General features: G+C 41.0%; 3 protein-coding genes across 3 annotated transcripts; all 3 read right to left on the minus strand.

Moving 5' to 3' along the window:
* Positions 1 to 4,969: 4,969 nt before the first annotated feature.
* Positions 4,970 to 5,643, minus strand: LOC117485881 (olfactory receptor 51B5-like). Its single transcript, XM_034134583.1, has 2 exons — positions 5,630 to 5,643; positions 4,970 to 5,474 (listed from the first exon to the last, which is right to left on the minus strand). The coding sequence occupies exons 1-2, from the start codon at positions 5,641 to 5,643 to the stop codon at positions 4,970 to 4,972; spliced, it is 519 nt and encodes a 172-aa protein (XP_033990474.1).
* A 111-nt stretch (positions 5,644 to 5,754) lies between these two features.
* On the minus strand, positions 5,755 to 6,711 carry LOC117485882 (olfactory receptor 11H6-like). The gene has a single exon (XM_034134584.1). The coding sequence runs from the start codon at positions 6,697 to 6,699 to the stop codon at positions 5,755 to 5,757; it is 945 nt and encodes a 314-aa protein (XP_033990475.1). The 5' UTR covers positions 6,700 to 6,711.
* A 12,379-nt stretch (positions 6,712 to 19,090) lies between these two features.
* LOC117485960 (olfactory receptor 6N1-like) lies at positions 19,091 to 20,135 on the minus strand. Its single transcript, XM_034134672.1, has one exon. The coding sequence runs from the start codon at positions 20,095 to 20,097 to the stop codon at positions 19,165 to 19,167; it is 933 nt and encodes a 310-aa protein (XP_033990563.1). The 5' UTR covers positions 20,098 to 20,135; the 3' UTR covers positions 19,091 to 19,164.
* Positions 20,136 to 20,414: the final 279 nt, after the last annotated feature.

The raw sequence follows: 20,414 nt of genomic DNA on the forward strand, positions 1-20,414 counted from the left end.
TGATGTTGCAACATGTGTTTCGGTCGCATGGTTTTCCTAGTGACGGGGTCTTCACCTCTGACATTTTGGTCCAAGTTCTACAGGCTGCTGGGGGCAACTATCATTCTGTCATCTGGGTTTGACCCTAATCCAATGGTCAAACAGGGCGTATTAACCAAGAGATGGAGATGGCCCAACACTGCTGTGCCTCCCGCAAATTCAACTCCTGGTCTTACCAATTATTGTAGATCAGGTATTCCTACACCACCCATTCTGCCACTCGCCTCTCACCTTTCCAATGATGCCGGGGCTACCAGCAAGCCCTTCTCTGAGCAGGTAGGTGAGGCCAGCATCCCCAAAGCCAGGTATCATAGTTGGGGGTCATTGCACGTGGATGCAGGCCTCTCACTTGGTTGCAGGCTGCTCTACCCTCCTGCACTCTTCCTACCCTTACCAACTGTTCACACACATGAAAACTGTTAAACTGCAAGGGCAATGCGTCAACATTTTTACATTTCATTACATTGCATTGCATTGCATTTAGCTGTGTCCGGCAGTGGCTCAGTAAGTAGGGACTTGGACTGAGAGCTGTAGGGTTGCCGGTTCAAGTCCCTGAACAGACCTAAAATATGAAGTGTGGACTGGTACTTGGAGAAGTCCCAGTTCACCGCCCTGCCATGGTGCCCGTGAGCAAGGCACAGGACTCTCCGCTGTCCTGATATCAGTGGGAAGCTCATTCCCCCAATTTGCGGCCAGGATAGCACAAAGTCTTTGTTGAGGTGTACCTCTTGTCCAAGTCCTGGAGGAAGGAAGGACAAGGGGCCTCATTTATAAAGCCTTGCGTAGGATTCACGTGGGAAGGTTGCTTACGTGGGACAAAGCAAATAAATACGCACAGACATTTTCCGATTTATAAAACACTGCGGCGCAGCTTTTGAAAACGCCCCGTATTAATATTCATTTTGACTGACTGCATGAAGAAGATCGCAGGAAATGAGGACAGAACAGCTGGATCCTGGACTACCTCACCAACCGCCCACAGTACGTGAGGACCAGGGAGTGTCAATCAGACACCATCATCAGCAGTACGGGGGCCCCCCAGGGGACGGTGCTGGCACCGTTTCTCTTCACCCACAACACTGCAACCTGTCACCTGCAGAAGTTCTCAAGCTCAACGCAACGAAGAACAAGGAACTGGCGGTGGACTTCAGACGGCGCCAACACTCCCCCCCGACACCAGTGAACATCCAGGGATTGAGATTGTGGAATCTTACAAATACCTGGGCGTTCATCTGAACAATAAACTGGACTGGACTTATAATTCTGCTGCTCTGTACAAGAAGGGACAGAGCAGACTTTTTCTGCTGAGGAGACTGAGGTCTTTTGGGTTGCAGGGGGCACTCCTTCAGACTTTTTACGACTCTGTTGTGGCATCAGCCATTTTCTATGGTGTGGCCTGCTGGGGCAGCAGCATCTCGGCTGCTGACGGGAAGAGACTGAACAGACTGGTAAGGAAGGCCAGCTCTGTCCTGGGGAGTCCTCTGGACACTGTGGAGGTGGTGGGAGACAGGAGAATGGCAGCCAAGCTGTCCTCCCTGCTGGACAATATGTCCCACCCCCTCCAGGACACCCTGTCCTCACTGTACAGCTCCTTCAGCGACAGGCTGCTGCACCCCAGCTGTCGCACGGAGAGATACCGCAGGTCCTTCCTTCCTGCAGCGGTCAGACTATACAACCAGCACAGCCCCTAGTAGACCCCCGCCCCCCCTCCCCTACACACACCACAACACAGACTATATCACCCCTTGCTGCTAAATACCAATCAACTATGTGCAATATGTGCTATATGTGTAATATATATATATATATGCCGTTAATAACTGTAATTTATAACTGGCTGCTAAATCCTAAGAACTGTTACAGGATTTGTATTTTGGAAAGTATTTTTCTTTTACTTTTATTTTTTATATTATATTTGTATTATATCATAACTTAGTACTTTTTTTCTTAACATAGGTAACATTAAGCTGTCTGTGGCTCTTTCCTGCTGTAACGATGCAAATTTCCCCTCTGTGGGACTAATAAAGGTATTCTGATTCTGATTCTGATAAAAAAGACATTTCACACCGTATCAGATTTAGGTTCTTTTGGGGAGGTGGAGACAAATCATATTGTTTGGTGGATGCAGTTTGAACCAGAGTAGCAGCATGAAGGTCAGATCGTCACCAAAATAAATAAATAAGTGATCCGAAAAAAACTGACGAACCTCAGTGGACACACAAGGGGGCAAGACATTTATAAAGCAATAATGGGAATGCTGAATGAAAGAGGGTGCAGCTGCCTTTATTCATAACTGTGCAGCTCTTACACTGCGACTCTGAGGGATCAAGCACAGACACAATAACAATGAAAACTGCTGCATACAGATTATTTTTGTTTTTGCAACCTCGTGTTAAGAATCTTGTTGCAATTGTTTAAAAGTTTGAATGACCGTAATAAACTGACCTTTGTCTTATTGAAAAAATGTGTTTGGACCTTTAAGATTTGTATTTGAGTACCCCTGGTATAAACCATGCTCGTATCTATACAACCTAGAGAAAAGCAAAACGGCGTCAGTTTAAAGTAATTCTGTCCTTCTGTTTATCGCATCATTTATGAGAATACATTTCTTAACAAGAGAACATAATTGAGGGGTGATCAATAACATTTCCGTATTTATTTATTTCTCCAAGTTATGTTTTTGTGTGCACTGAGGAGTCTCAAATAGGCGTTTGTTTAATAATTTTAAGATTGGCTTTAATCAATTTTTGAAAATGAATTCTTCATATATGATACATGAGAGGTAACATTTTATTTATGGTATTATTTCCACATATTTCTCTCCATTCTTCCTTCTGCCAACGGTGTCGCAGTTTCTCGTCTCTCCCGTTTTTGTGCGTACCGCGTACGGATGGGTCAGAGTTTGCTTGGACGACCGCACATTTTCCCGTCAAGTTTGTTTTTTATAAATCGCAAACATTGCTTAGAAACTGGCGTACCCCATCTTTTGAGCGTACGCACCGTTTATAAATGAAGCCCCAGATCCTGCACTGGCTCCCCGTCCGACAACAAATACATTTCAAAATCCTCCTCCTAACCCACAAAGCCCATCAACAACCAGGCCCCCTCCTACCTCACTGCTCCACAACCACACCCCTTCCCGCAGCTTTTGCTCATCAGAAGCCAACCTCCACCTGGGGTGACAGAGCATTCTCCATTGCTGCTCCCACCCTCTGGAACTCACTCCCACAACAAATCAGAGGCTGTACTGACCTTCCCACCTTCAAAACACTGACCAAACCCCCCTTTTTAGACTAGCTTTTAATGTGTGATTGATGACATGTCCTTGTGACAAATGTGGTTTTATTGCTCTATTTTAATTAGACTTTTTTATCTTATCTTGTTTTTTTTTACCTCTGTAAAGCGTCATTGAGCACTTGATAAAGCGCTTGATAAATAAAATGTATTATTAATTATTAATTTGCTCTCATGTTGAGTCAGAACCTGCCTCTTTCTCGGCCCTTGCAATTTCGGCCCCTCTCACCTATAGTTTTGCTTAACCGATGTGAATCATTCCCTCATCAGCCATTGCATATTTACTAGTGCACTTTGTTAGGACACCCTCCATGCCACTATGGGTCTCTTTCAGGTTTCTCTGCTTTTTGGCTCTTTGTGTGACCTCCAATTCAGCCAGGTCTGATGATCCACAGCTGAGCGGCTTGGATAAAAAGCCCAACACCATCCCACACTGGAGCTCACTTTTCTTTTGGACACAGCTGCTACTTAGTTTGATGCATATTTTCACACCCTTACATGTAAATATAACTGATAACTGACGTTCACGTTCATTTTTTTGACGTGGTTTGCATTTGTTTATATTAGTGTTATAGTGCAGCAAGCTTTGTGGATTTTAATTTGTTGGATGAACCGGAGTTGATCCGGAACAAGCGCCCAGATGTTACAGCCTGGCTTAACAGCTAACACGGTTGAGACAAGACGAAATGACATGTAACAATAAAACATATTTATTTACAACATAATATCTAACTATTTAACATCCCCAAGGTAACCTATTTCTCTTTTTTTGTTATGTTAGCATCACAATGATACTTATTTACTTAAGTAGGATAATGACGTTTCTGTTTTTTTCAATTTATTTTATACCTCAATACAAGAAAACGTTGTGAAAGATTTGAGCTAAAGTTTTTTAACCAAACCACATTACTTCAACAACTTTTGTCTTAAGACATTTGTTGTGAATTACATTATTATTATTATTATTAAATTATGAAAATATATGGAAGGAAGCATGCACAATTAATAAGTGTAAATATACGTTAAGCAAACTGTTTGGTATACATAGAGTATTTAACCCTTGTACGGTGTTCGGGTCTGCGGGACCCGTTTTCATTATTTAGCTAAAGAAAAATGAAATGATAAATTATATTTTCAAACCCACACTCAATGGCCTTGGCTCATTTTCTGTGAAGAACATATATCAGAACACATTTTCAATGACCACCCACTGTACCCTACCCCCCTACACATTTACATTACATACAGAGTGTTCGGGACAAATGTAAAAGGGCAAATATTAACCATATATGCTGTTTATATTGCTTGTAATTGGGATGAAGTAAACATCTGTTGAGTATTTTAACATGAAATAGTTTGGTTGTGTTGAATTGAAGCCCAAAAAGGCAGCGGGTCCACCAGACCCACGAACACTGGCTGAGTAACACAAATATGAACACCACACAAGGGTTAAGATGTACATACAAATACAATAAACTGTACATGTACTGCAATGTTAAGGTAAAAGCAAATCATCTACATTTGCAAAAAATACATTGCATGCAAAACCTACGATTCAAATATAGTCTACAAAAAGAAAAATATATAGGTTCATTATTATAGGACTTGTTATTTTCTCAGCCTTGCAAGACAAACGTCATTTAACTTTAAAAGTAATAGCACCAATAACTCTTTTTCTAATTTTAGTCAATTTAAAACCATAAATGAGAGGATTTACGATTGGAGGTATGAGAAGAAATTCTATTGCAATAACGTTTTGAAAGGTTCGAGGTAAATCCTTGGAACCATATCGTATATTCATAATGTCTAAAAGGATAGCCACAAGAAAAGTGATTAAGGAGATTAAATGTGGCACACATGTCTGCATGAATTTAGCTCTGTTTTCTTTAGAATGCACACATGTTTTGATGAGATACATGTAAGACCAGACGATAAATAAACCATGAAATACGTAAATGAGTATCGTAATGTATGCAACTATGTTGTTAACCAAAGTGTCAGCTGGGAAACACGCAAGTTTAACAATAATCCAATTCACACAGAACAGTCTGGCAATATGTGGGCTGCATAACTTTAATCTAGACGTTAGAATAATATTTGTGCCGATAATGCAGAAAGGTGATAAGCAGGAAAAGCATGTCCTTTGTTAATGTACTGTCTCAAATGCAAACTCATGAAAGTTCTAAATATGGAAATGAAAGTTTAATGTTTTAAATTGACATTTAAATAGTGTTATATGTAGTGCAAACCATTTTGTTAACAAGGATCATCTGAAATAGGCACACATAAAAACAACTGTAGATGTACCATTAGCTTAGAGCAGATCATGTATTTAAGCAACAGTATGCCACACGCAAAGTTTATATTTGACAAACTTATTTACAAAAAAAACATATGACTGCATAAGCCTATGCTTATTATCTAAGACAACGTTGATTTCATTTTAAAAGTAATAAAACCCAGAATTCTGTTACGAATTTTGGTCAATTTAAAACCATAAATAAGAGGATTCATAACAGGGGGTATGATGAGGAATTCTATTGCAATAAAGTTTTGAAGCATTTGAGGCAAACCTTTTGCATCTTTGATTCGCATATTCAAAACATCAAAAAGGATAGCCACAAGAAAAGTGATTAAGGAGATTAAGTGTGGCACACATGTCTGCATGAACTTAGCTCTGTTTTCTTTAGAATGCACACATGTTTTGATGAGATACATGTAAGACCAGACGATAAATAAACCATGAAATACGTAAATGAGTAGCGTAATGTATGCAACTATGTTGTTAACCAAAGTGTCAGCTGGGAAACACGCAAGTTTAACAATAATCCAATTCACACAGAACAGTCTGGTAATATGTGGGCTGCATAACTTTAATCTAGACGTTAGAACAATATTTATAGCCATTATGCAGAAAGGTGTTAACCAGGAAAAGCAGACTAACAGTACAACTCTTTGCTTTGACATTATAGAGTTGTACTGCAGGGGTCGACATATAGCCACATATCTGTCGTATGCCATGACTGCAAGAATGGACACATCACTGCAGGCAAATGAGTACATGACCAGAGCCTGAATAAGGCATCCAGAATAAGAGATAACATGAACAGGAGAAAGCAGATCCCAGAGAAACTTGGGGTAGAAACCTGTTGTCCCATAAAGTCCATTCATGCAAAATGTGCACAGTAGAATATACATTGGTTCATGCAGGTTTTTGTCCAAGATGACAGTCACAATCAGAGAAACATTTACCAGCACAATAAAACAGTAACACAGTAAAGTGAGAGCAAAGATATAAGCTTGGTAGTTTTCTGTTTCATTAAAACCTGAAAGAACAAACATAGTTATGAGAGAGATATTATCCATCAGAAAATGTTGTTGAACAAATGTTATAACAGAAAACGTATCAGTCATGGTTAAATAATGTTGTTCCTTCCCCTGTGTTGTCTACCCCCATCCTTAGAGAGAGAAAAGAGCCACCTGATGGTACTTTGTCTCATTTAAACTTCCTTAGAAAACATAATTTGTTCACCTGCTCAGTGCACCTCCATCAGTAACAAGTGTTCCCTCCTCTCACAGTTATTAATAATTAGTCTGACTACAACTTCACATGAGCTGGGAATTCAAACCAGCCAATCAACGATCTGAATGAGCTTTCCTGTCTTTCTGCTTGCTGAATGAGCAATGCAAAAAAAAAAGAATGAAAAAAAAAGAAACAAGTCCCGCAGCTGAAAACTGAGCTTGGGACGCTTCAGTGCGCACGTAACATAGAGATGCATTGTGGGACGTGTAGATTTGGACCCCGTACTTTTTAATATAATTTATGATAATGAAAATGATGACGGGCATCAAATGAGGTGGCGCGAGCCTCAATTTTGACACCTGTGACCTAGATCCTGCAGTGTACCCCAACATCCTTTTGATTTTTGTCGGTGAATATGAAGGAAAAGTTTATTATTTTAATGCTAAATACATTTTATGGGCTTTTTCCCTGTCCCCATCAGTTTGCAATATTGACACACAGCTCCAGTCTCATACCGTTGCTAACCATAAACTGTGTATGTTGCTAACAAGCAGTGGTGAACAAATTACTCAGATCTTGTACTTGAGTAAAAGTAAAAGTACCAGAGTGCAGGAATACTCTGTTTCAAGTAAAAGTCCTGCAGTCAAAATGTTCCTCAAGTAAACTTAGAAAAGTATTGCCTTCCAAACATATTAAAAGTACCAAAAGTAAAAGTCGTCATTATGCGGATCAATTTCAGAATAATATATATTATATGTTTTTATTATAATTATTGATCATTAAAGTGTTCTCAAAGCTGGTAAAGGTGCAGCTAGTTTTAATAATGTTGTATAAAGCAGGGTTGCTTGTGAATTTACTCAGGTGTAACTAAAATCTGATTTAAGAGTTGATTATATTTCACATTATTAAACCAAAGTTGCAAAGTAACTAAAGGTATTACATAAATGTAGTGGAGTAAAAGTACAAAGTAGCAACAAATAGAAATACTCAAGTAAAGTTAAAGTAGCTGTACAGTACAGTACTTGAGTAAATGTACTTAGTTACTTTGCACCACTGCTAACAAGCACACGTGCTGTAGATTTAGCCCCCTTAAACCTCCACTCTGTAACACAGGGGTGTCAAACTCAAGGCCCGTGGGCCAAATCCAGCCCCCGACTTCATTTTATTTGGCCCGCAAGAGCTATGCAAAAAATAGAATACGTTTATTATACGGTTTCATGCCACTTTACAGAAGCACGATGTCCATAAACTACATGTCCCACAATGCATATCATTTTGTGACATGCGCACTGAAGAGACTTGCAATTATTTGCAATTATTTGCCCTAGATTTCTGCTCTCAGACGTAGTTAATTATGAAGTTATTACCCTATCCGATAATAATCCAATGCAGAGGCAATAATGCAATTAAAAAAACTATTGTATATATATATATGTATATTTTTGTAGTCGTAAAGTTACAACCGGCCCTTTGAGTGCAACCTTAATGCTGATGTGGCCCGCGATTAAGTGATTTTCTTATAAATGATATTAAACAACGCATTTAATGGTTGACTTTTACCACAACAGGTTATAGTTTTGTCATCTGTGAACCCAAGATTCTTTAAAATTATTGTTAGAGTCAAATTATTTAAATGATTAAGAACACTGATGCATATAAAATATAAGGTGGAATGAAAAACATTAATATGCAAGTAACTCGATTTTACATTTGATGTTTTAGTATATCTCCTGCTCTTTCATCTTTACAGAGATTCATTTTTATTTTGAAAAGTATGCTTACTAAGATGAAGTAATACCCAGCTTATATGATTTACATTACAAACAAAACAACTGCAGATCATTTTGTTTCATGTAGTTTATTGGATAATATGACATTTTACAGAAGGAAAAGCTCATACACATTACAGTAAATATTATATCAGTTAGTAACATTAATAATCATTCAACAGATAAATGTTTTCCTTAACATCAGATCTTTAAAAATAACATTTACAAATCAATTGTAACATGAACCATCCAGTCATCATGGCAAGAGTGATTGCTGAATAATAATTATAATAAGAATGTGTTATAAACAAAGAATTTAAAGGGGATACATACATCATGTGAGAGGAATAAAAGGTAATTTCTGTGTCAACATGCAGTAGCAGTCCTGTTATACTACATCAACAATAATTTACCTTGTCAACTAAAAATTTGTAACATACACATTTCACAAATAAATGTAGACTCAAAAACATTTCCTTTTAAAATCAAAACAATGCATTCATTTATTTTCAATATATTATATCTTAAAGTTAAACTTTAAACATCCATGACTTAAACACTTAATCCAAGATAAAATCAACATAGTTGCACCTGCAAGGTGAATACAGAACAGCTGGTAAAGCTGCGCCTCTAAGGCTATCGCTATTGGGTTAAGGGCGAAGCAGGATGTAGTCCACGCCCCACTGGTCCGTCCGTTACCAGAAGTACAAAAACACATCTACTCAATTAATAACCCATGCGTAATGGATAGGGCTGTCAGTCGATTAAAATATTTAATCGCGATTAATCGCATGATTGTCCATAGTTAATCGAGATTAATCGCAAATTAATTGCACATATTTTATCTGTTCTAAATGTACCTTAGAGGGATATTTTTCAAGCTTGTAATACTCTTATCAACATATGAGTGGACAAATATGCTTTATATGTTTGTTTATTATCATTTGAACAATGACAAATATTCTCATGAATATTAAACACAACAACCTCTGAACATTACAAATATTCGCCTCAATTCAACCTGGAACCTCTCTCATACAATAATACAATACAAAGTGTGTGTGTGTGTGTGTGTGTGTGTGTGTGTGTGTGTGTGTGTGTGTGTGTGTGTGTGTGTGTGTGTGTGTGTGTGTGTGTGTGTGTGTGTGTGTGTGTGTGTGTGTGTGTGTGTGTCTGTGTGTGTGTGTGAATGTGGAGACACTGTGATGGATCGTTGGAGCTACGTGCAGCTCAAGGCATGCTCGAACGGGAGCTGCCTGGACGCTGTAATCATGTTGCGCGCACTATCCGTGCTGAGTGTGCTGACTTTTCGTACAATGTCCCACTGTCTGGCTACCTGCATAAAGTCAAGTGCTCTGCGCAGTTGTCGGCGAAATGTCGCTCCTCTGTTTTCATTGAAACAGCTCCTTATATCTGTTAGCGCAGCTAGCTAGCACCAGATGCTAACAACAACAACAACACGTAAGGTGTGCCTCGCTCGCGCCACACATACACACACCCTCCCGGTCCTCCCGATGGCCAGTCCGGGCCTGCCGGTGAGCGTGGAAGTGTGGTCTGCCACAAGCGGGCGGCAGGAGCGGGGCTGTCAGCATCAGCTTGTAGATGGTATTTTAAACTCGATGCGCTCTGAAACTACGGAGCGGGGTGGCCGAGGACAAAAAATACACATGCGTTAATCGCGTTAAAATAATTAGTGGCGTTAATTTTTTTAACGCATTAACTTGACAGCCCTAGTAATGGAGCATCACAGTCCCTGGAAATATAGCATTTCAAAATGAATATTCTCTTTGAGGGAATGAAGGTGAATACCTGTCGTTTATAAAAAGTAGAGATCAAAAATCCCACTTGTTAAAACGATAAAAGAGGGAAAAAGGGCAGCTCTCTGAGTGCCGACAGGCAGGAGAGAGGGCACACAGTTGAGTCCCCGACATTACTCACTCTGACAGGACAGTCAGTACTGAGTGTGTAAGAGAGGAATGGGAGACATCCCTCAAATAAAAACGAATAAAAGAACAGGGGGAAGACCAAGATGCAGCAGTGCAAATGTCTTCCACTGTCATTCCTCCGTGCAAAGCCGTAGAGGTTGAAATTCCTCTGATGCTGTGCACTTTGATGTTCTCCGGGGGATCCAACCCAGAGGAGACATACGCCTGTGACACAGCCTCACACAACCAGTGTGACAGGCGCTGTGCAGACAGAGGCTTTGTATGAGGCATCTTTATTTACTTAAAATCAAATCAAATCAAATCAAGTTTTATTTATAAAGCACATTTAAAAGCGATTTTTGGTCGAGCCAAAGTGCTGTACATGTAATAAAAACACATTACTACAATCACAATAAAAGACAATAAATTACAACAGATATATAAAAAACACAGGGAAAAGTCAGGAGTCGTGCTCCGCTCTAACTAGAAGGCCAGGGAGAAGAAGTGTGTCTTAAGAGTAGATTTAAAAACCCCTAGGGTCTGGGCCGACCTCACAGTGTTCCAGAGCCTAGGGCCAGCTGCTGCGAAGGCTTGGTGCCCTCGGGTTTTAAGCCTGGTCTTGGGCACTATCAGCAGCAGCTGGTCAGCAGACCTTAAAGCTCTGGCTGGGGTGTAGCGCTGGAGGAGTTCTGCTATATAGGCCGGAGCCAGCCCATTTAGTGCTTTAAAAACAAATAAAAGGATTTTAAAATCAATTCGGAACCGAACTGGAAGCCAGTGTAGTGAGGCCAGAATTGGGGTGATGTGGTCACGTTTTTTGTGGCCAGTTAGAAGACGTCCAGCAGCGTTTTGGACTAGCTGCAGGCGTTTAATTGAGGCCTGGTACATACCCACGTATAGAGCGTTGCAGTAATTCAGTCTCGAGGTTACAAAGGCGTTAATAACACTTTCTAAGTCTTTAAAAGATAAATACGACTTGGTTTTGGCCAATAGTCTTATTTAAAAAAAAAAACAGGATTTGACTACGGTGCTGACCTGCTTGTTGAACTTAAAAGTGCTAGTGAAGGTCACTCCAAGGTTCATGACAGAGGGGAGGATGTTTTTATTGAGGGAGCCCAGAATATCAACCGGAGAGGCTGGAGGTTGGGGTCCAAAAAAGATGACCTCTGTCTTGCTCTTGTTGAGGTTGAGAAAGTTTTTCCTCAGCCAGGATTTTATCTCTATCAAGCAGTCCATCAACTGCTGTAGTGAGTGTTTGACATTTGCTTTGAGGGGCAGATAGATCTGTACATCGTCGGCGTAGCAGTGGAAGGGAATATTGTGTTTTGTGAGAATTGAACCTAGGGGCACTATGTACAGTGAAAAGAGGATGGGGCCCAGAATAGAGCCTTGGGGAACCCCACAGGTAAGAGGGGCTTTGGCAGAGGAGAAGGCACCTAGTTGTACTGAGAAGCTACTTAACAGGTCTTCCGCCATGATACATACATGCGTCCTAGATGCGGGCTTGCATACACACAGTATCATTCCGCAGCCGCACCACATCAGTAACGTCCTGATAGTATATGTGCGCGGCACTATATACTACATGCACCGTGCTCTGATGGTGTTGTTTTATGCTTTATGAATGTGGACAACAGAGAAACATAATATTCTTCATGACCAAAGTTCGAATTGAAATAAAAAAGGAAAGTTAAACTTATGCTCATCACCCTCTCCCTCCGGTCCACATTAATACAAATTATCCCAATACGTATTATTGTATGAAAAGATCTTAAAATAAATACAAATGTATTTATTATAAACGTTAGTCCTTAACATCTATCACTGTGTATATCACCATTCAAACGTCTTTTAAAAGTTTAACAAACCCCACACAGCTCAGTAAAGACTGTGAAATGTTGATTGTATTTGATAATTTCAGTAAAAACTAACGTTCATATTTCTCTTTTTGATTATAATACTGATGAACGTTCAAAACAAAGCACTTTTGGCAAGTTACCACATACGTTTTAAAATGCTTAATAAGCACCGTAACTTTCATGATATCATTTTTCGGTCATAATCGGTTGTTTCCGTGAACGGCCGACTGTTGTGTGACGCAAATGCTGCGGCCGCAAGGCATTGTGGGGCAGCATTTTCTCCTTTTCTTTCGTAAAGGAAGGTCCAGTGGTTCCTAAGCTAAAGGAGGTTATAAAGGAAGTTTGAAACTTCCTTTCCTATCATCTAGAGCAGTGGTTCTCAACCTTTTTACACCAAGTACCACCTGAGAAAATAGTTGGCTCTCCAAGTACCACCATATGACCAATGTTAAAATACAGTCTATGCACAGTTCATGCAGGACTCGGAGGCAAATGTATTCATAATAACATTATTTATTGTCAGCCACAGCTACATGTACAAAGGGCTCTCTCTCTCTCTCTCATCACTCACTCACACACCACAAGTGAGAACATAAAGAACAAAATAATTCAGTTCCACAATAATAATGAAAGCCTCCAGGAGCAGATGAGCCTAAGGGCTAATAGCTCATCTTCAGTCTGCTGATGTTTGCTATTGCCATTTCTGTGGTGGCAAAGTAAAAAAAAAAAAAAAAGATAACAATTAAGGACAAGTGTGTGCTTTTTCAGCTTTTGACCTCGGTCACAGCCTTCTCTCCATTCTTCTTCCTGAGTCTCTCCTCCATCACAGTGTTGTGGCTGTGCATATCACTTTTGCCTTGCTGGCGGAGCCTGCGCTTGTGCTCGGTTGATGACTGTCCTCCTCCTCATTCACTTGTTCACTTTCGCTGGTAATATTCTCTTCTGTACCTCTCTTCCGAATACCTCCCGTTTTGAGCCACGTTTTTAACATCATTCAGCTTTCTTCTTTCTTTAGCTTGCTTACAACGTTCGCGGGTAGTATGGTCGTCATTAGCAGCGCCAGAAATAAATAAAAAACATGTTTTCGTTTCTAAATCTAAAAACAACAATAGCCTATTAGAAATTATTTAACCTGTTACCGGGCGGATAAACGCGTCATTTGCAGGAAACAACGTCTAAGGAATCTTAATATTTAATAAAACTATGAATGTTTTATATCCATGTAACGGGAAGAAACTCAGCTAACTGATCTTTTTAATTTTTTTTTTCAACAAAAAACCCACAATGCTAACACTCAGCCTCTGAATTAGCCACGAGCGAAAAAATGTAACCTAAAACGGCACTTAAACTCACAATAACTCCCTTATTACTTATCCTAGATGCACAGCCAACCACTCGTTTTTGGTGTCCTGGAGACACTGAATCTAGTGGTGCCCACCTCAACACTCAGTGATAAACATTTGCGACGCTATAAACGAAAGCGTACATCATAACATGTGGGGCTAAGTAGCTAGAAACGCTAACATGGCTTACCTTGATCAAAACTGGTCTTCAATGGCATTAAAACGATAAAAAAAAACGATGCTGCAGTTAATCCATAGGTTCATCCAATGTATCTGTGCCCTCTTTGAAATTATTTCTGATAATCTATAAGCAATAAAACTGCTTTTTCGTTTCCAAATGCCAGAGCTAGAAATCCTTCACTCTGCTGGACATTTACATGCGCGCAGCCCCCACCTTTTCTCTTCACAATGTGTGTGTGTGTGAGCCTCCCCCTTCGATTCTATTGGCTCTAACGGTCAGAAAGAGGTGTCAACCATCCAAATCGACCAAGGGGGGCCAGAGATATGGAAAAAAAAACATTTTCACCCAAATCACCTCAAAGGTGGGGTGGTTTTGGCTAAACCTCTCTAAAAAGGTCAAATGTCACTTGTTTTGCATCAGTCTTGATACAGGGTACTTATTATATGTTGTACTTTGGATTCCTAAAGCTTTTAGTCTACTAACCCATCATCCAAGGGTAGTTTTCACTATCTGTAAAAAATAATATTTGGACGGACACTATAATTTACAGTTTTTTACTATGTAAAATCTGAATTTTCTTTAAAATAAAACACATTTATATTGATTCTGACACTTCTACATCCAACTCACAGATGTAACCTTGCTTTGATAAAATAAATTATTCATATAACCCTTTTAGAAGTTAAGTTGTAGTCATTTGTTTTGGGCATGTCATTTTCGAGCCTGAAACATGAAAAACAGGCTTGGTGCTTAACAGGTTAAACAACAGTTTCAATTATCTCAAGCTTATTTTCATTCGTTGGAGTATTTTGATAGTGTAGTGATCACTGATTCATACACTGGGATTACATAATCCAATCATGGAACTACAGGTTGGGGGTACTGTTTCCACACGGACATACTTGGTTGGTACTTACTGCGTGCCCTCCCTTTCGCTTTCTCTTGTCTTCCCGGGCTGCGACCCGACACCATGTCTATTTCTGTCGCTCATTAAAGTACCCATTTGCACCTTCGATGCACCGCCTCCGACTCCTATCTCTCGGCACTACATTGGTGACCCCGACATAAGTCTCGCGAAGTATCCGAGACTGAACCGAACACGGCAAAAAGCGCAGCTTTTCTCGAAATGCCGGAGATTTTTGGAGACGTCCGTGGCTGCCACGTGCTCACGGACTGAGGCTCGGTGCGCCCCACGGAATAGCTGAGGACGTCGCTCACCATTCCCGCTTCGTCTCGGCACTGGAAGGTAGCAAGCCTTCCCACTACGAGGGGACGATGCACGATCTGCTGGGTGTGGGAGAACCCGACTTCTACCTCATGGAGCTGTTTCTTCGGGACATGCGGCTGCATGTCCAGGCTGCGCTAGCTAACTCGGCTAGTGTTGAGCCCCGCGCTTTGGCCGAAGAAGCTAGCCGGTTCTTCCTGGCCGCCCCGCGATTTACCCCTGAGGTGCTTGCCACTACACGCTGCAGCACCTTCCCTGGTGGGGGCACGCCGCCTAGCAGAGGCTCCGGGGCCGACGACGACGACAGCGACTAACGGCCGTCGAGAACGGCTAGCCACGACTGCTAACGGCTAGCAGCTACCAACGGCTAACGACAGCTAGCCACGACAGCTGACGGCTAGCAGCTACCAACGGCTAACGACGACAGCTAGCAACGGCTGATGACGACGGCTAACGACTAGCAGCTAGCGGCTATCGACATCCGACTGTTTTTTTTTGTGGTGCCGGAGAGGAGGTTCGATCAAGTCTGGTCGGCCTCGTGTGGACCCTCTCGCTTTTTCACCACCTCGACGGCGGCTTCGGACGTCACCCATGCCTTCTTCGGCCTGTGGGTGGCGCGCTTCTGGACCCCGTCTCGCCTCGACTCTACGGTTTCGGACGTCGCCCATGCCTTCATCGGCCCGTGGGTGGCGCGCTTCGGGACCCTGTCTGGCCTCTTCCCTCGCCTCGGCGGTTTCGGACGTCGCCCATGCCTTCATCGGCCCGTGGGTGGCGCGCTTCGGGACCCTGCCTGGCCTCACCTCTAACCGCGGCTCACGGTTCGCCTCGACGGCGGCTTCGGACGGCGCCCCGTCTGGCCTCTCCCCTGTCCACGGCTCCCTCCTCCCGGGGACACGGCTCCTTCCTCCCGAGGACTTCGTACCCGCCGCCGCTGTGCCTTCGCCTGCGGCCGGGCAGCGCTCCTCCCTGCTGGGGACCACCGGGATATTCACGCCCGTCCCCACGTCGCAGCACAGCGGCCCTGTTTTCTATGGCTGGCGGAGGTTTTCTTCATTCGCCACGACGGCGGCCCCCTTACGACGGCCCGTTCCGGCCCGCCCCCCACCCCCGGTGGGGATGCCCTCGCCCTCATTAGGGCTCCTGCCCTCTCCTGCGGCCCCCTTCCGACGGCCCGTTCCATGGCCCGGCCCCGCCCTCCTCGGCCCCTGTGGTGCTTCCTCCCGGACGCGAGGATTGTGCCATGTTTGAATTCTGGGGGGGCTTGTGTAGTGATCACTGATTCATACACTGGGGTTACATAATCCAATCATGGAACAACAGGTTGGGGGTACTGTTTCCACACGGACATACTTGGTTGGTACTTACTGCGTGCCCTCCCTTTCGCTTTCTCTTGTCTTCCCGGGCTGCGACCCGACAGCATGTCTATTTCTGTCGCTCATTAAAGTACCCATTTGCACCGCCTCCGACTCCTATCTCTCGGCACTACAATAGCATGATTTATTTTTTAATTAATGTTATTCAATCAAGCCTCAAACTGATGGCACTTGTCCCTATAGCCTGTTTTAAATTGAAGTTGTCTGAGGTCCTTACCACCAGCTGCTCTTGCAGTAATAAGTAGTGTACCTTGCTGTCCCAAATATGCACAATGTAGTGACTGCTTTTCGTCTTTTTGTTTACTTAGTTGTGTTTTCTGTATTTTATATGTCTGTGTTATGTGTAAGAACGTGTAACGTTGCTGCCTTCTTGGCCAGGTCAGCATTGTAAATGAGATTTTGTCTCAATGTTTTCATCTGGTTAAATAAAGGTTAACTACAATTAAAAAAATATATATATATTTTTTTTACATGTCAGATTCCTCCGCGTACCACTAGCGGGAGCTGGCGTACCACCAGTGGTACGCGTACCACAGGTTGAGAACCACTGATCTAGAGAATTCGAACGGCTCTTATCATGGCTGCCACTGAGGTACTTCCGGGTCATTTCACTCCGTTAAGAAGGTTCCTAAGCAAAATGGACTATTCGACCGCAACCACAGCTGCGACTGTATATGGAGACGATAGGTTGGGACGTGTCACGTGTGCCGGAGAATATAGGTTGGGACGTGTCACGTGTGTCGGAGACGATAGGTTGGGACGTGTCACGTCGGCCGGATGTCGCCAATGACATTATAGGAGCGAAAATGTTGGATCTGCTTGTTAGCACCCCCCTTCTTTTTTTTAGATGTGGGTACGGAGGAAAAGAGAGGGTTTTGTTTTCTGACAATTTGTGAGTTCCCTGACACACCGGGGACATATATTTATGTATAAAAGACATCAAAAAAGTGCATTTTGCATAATAGGTCCCCTTTAAGTAGTAATTGACTTAGTTATTTACACCACTGGTAAGTTGTTTATCAAACAGGGTCTGGAAAGTTATTTTTATATTAAATCATTATTTATTTATTTCCTTTTGAAAAAAGCAATCGGGTAGCTGGCAGATATTAACTGTACAACATACTGTATGTTGAACAGACTGTGTATGGTTGGACACTGTGTCACACAGGCAGATTGCAGTGTAACAGCTACTGTACAGTAGAGAAGGCTGGGGAATGTAAATCATTTTATTCAATAACAGCACGCAAATAAAATTGTACACTTAAAAAACTGACACGCTTATGAAGTGATTTGTGAATATGAATACAAATCTGAGTAAAGATTTTCATGAAACATTTTTATCTCAAAGATCCAAAATCAAGAACCGATAAGAACTGAAGGAAGTAAGCACAAACTAAATCGGAACAGGAATTGTTCAAATCCAAAAGATACCCAACCCCACCAATGATACAAAGATGGTGTCCGATACAAGATGACTTTAATTTAAATTAGATCATTCAAATACAAATAAATAATAGTATTTTTTAAATGTTTATTTTTGCAATGCACTGTCATATAATAAATCATACATACATTTTGAATAATGATATTTTATTATATATTTTTATTTGTAATGCCTTTTGACATACTGCAACTACATCATTATAGATTATCAACCCAATTTTACCAAAGTTAAGCTTAAAAGTGTAATTGATATTAATTATAATTTATAATTGTAAATACCAAGAATTGCGTTAACTGATTCCAAACAACACATTGTAGACTTTTTGCCATTTAATTTTATTTATGAGACCCAGGAGCATGTTCATTTGGTGTGTAACACAAACAGAACCCACGATAACAACTAAATGAAGAGACACAGGACGTAACTTAAGAACAAAACGTTTAACAAAGGAAGGAAATGCTTCAAAGACAGCAAATCGTTTTAAATGAATTTTAGCGATATTAAGTGCCAAAAACCATGACCGGATGCAAAGAAGGTGAAAACTGAGCATGAGTGGAACATAGTTTATAATAAAAAAAGTAATCTTCATTATTTTGGGATCTTAAATTAGTTTGTGACTCTGTCTATTGTTAAGGATAAAAAATACTGCATAATTGTATGTATTAATTAGTGATTAATGCAATTACTAAAGTCATTTATTTCTGCTACCTAAACCTTAATTAGGCCAGCTCACTTTGTTATGTAATCCCCTCATCCTCTTGTTATTTACATGCACAGTTGTACAGTCTCATGCCAAACTCATGAAAAAGGTATAGTGCCGACGTCTTCAATATATATGATGATATAGCTTTCAAAATAAACTATGCTATGAATATGTAAAGACAATATATATAACCATTAACATGAATATTGAGCCACCTTCGGGGTTTTATGATTAAATTCTTAACAACAGCAATTACAATGGAATTGTTTTGAATTGTTCAACAGAAAAGACGACTTCAATATCAAATATAAAATACGTTTCTACAATTTAATTTAATTTACAGATCAAAACAATGTAGTATGCAAGGTTTTCTGCCATTTTACTAAGACACACATCATTTTTGGAGCTGGTTTAAAAGTAATGAGAAAAAAACTTTATATCATACCTCTTACTTTTAAAAGAGGCTTGTCTTATTTCTGTGATTTGTTAGGCGGGTTTAGAGCATGAAAATATACGTGACAAACATTTTCTTATTTCTGGTAACTTTAGTCCATATACAAGAGGATTCAAAATGGGCGGAATCACAACAAACTCAAGTGATAAAATTACTGCTAAAAATGGGTTCACTTCTTCCAGATTAGTCCTGCTGAGAGCAACATCACAAAACACAGTAATGGAATAATTCACAAATGTAACAATGTGTGGTAGACAGCTTTGTATGACTTTGCTCTTGAACTCTCTAGAGCGTTTCCTACAAGTGAGAAAAATGCGTAAATATGTGTACAGGACAAAAGCCAGCGGCAGAAAGACAGTGCTGGTGGACACAAACATGCCAACAAGGTTGTTAAGCACAGTACTGATACAAGACAATTTTACAACAGGCCAATTGGCACAGAATACCCTAGGTATCTTATTGCCACACAATGGAAGTCTTGCGGCCAAATAAACACAAGCTGCAATAGAAAAGACTGGATAAATGAATGCAAGGGCAACCAACTTAGAGATCATCTTTGAGGTCATTTTGCTGTGATAGTGTAAAGGTTGACAAACAGCAACATACCGGTCATAAGCCATGATTGCTAAAAGGGTGAGCTCATAGGATGCATAAGTGTAAATGACATAGATCTGAATTAAACAAGCTGATCGTGGGATCAAATGAGTATCAGACAGAAGGTCTCTCAAAAATCTGAAAAAGAAACCAGCAGAACCGTACAGAGAGTTAATAGAAAGACACATAATAAAAATATACATGGGCTCATGTAAGACTTTTTCCCTTGATATTACCACTATTATGACAAGATTAGCAGAGATAATGACAGCATACAAGAGGAGACACAGGACAAATGCTGGGTACCGGTAGATGCCTATGTTCACAAACATGGTGAGGTTAAAATAAGGGGGATAAGTACCGTTTTCCATTTACCCCTATAAACAGTAAAAGAGATTGTTTGATGAATAAAGACAATGCAGGATCCTAACAACAGTTATAGTGCCGCTGCAACTCCTTGTTGCCTGAGTTACTGATGCAGTGACAGTATTTGGAAAGCACAAATGAGAAAACAGGGATAAAAATGCAAAAGGGTTACGAGTAAGTCAGAAACATGCTTTTATAAACAACAAGTAAAAAAGTAGTAAATGGAAAAAACAGACTCTCTTATTTTGACTGAATAAATGTTGTGGATTTCATCACCCATAGATGTCCTTCATGCTGTCTGTGTGCGGTCTGCGACACGGCA

Source organism: Trematomus bernacchii, unplaced genomic scaffold (assembly GCF_902827165.1).
Source record: "Trematomus bernacchii unplaced genomic scaffold, fTreBer1.1, whole genome shotgun sequence".
In the NCBI taxonomy this organism is placed as follows: Eukaryota; Metazoa; Chordata; class Actinopteri; order Perciformes; family Nototheniidae; genus Trematomus; species Trematomus bernacchii.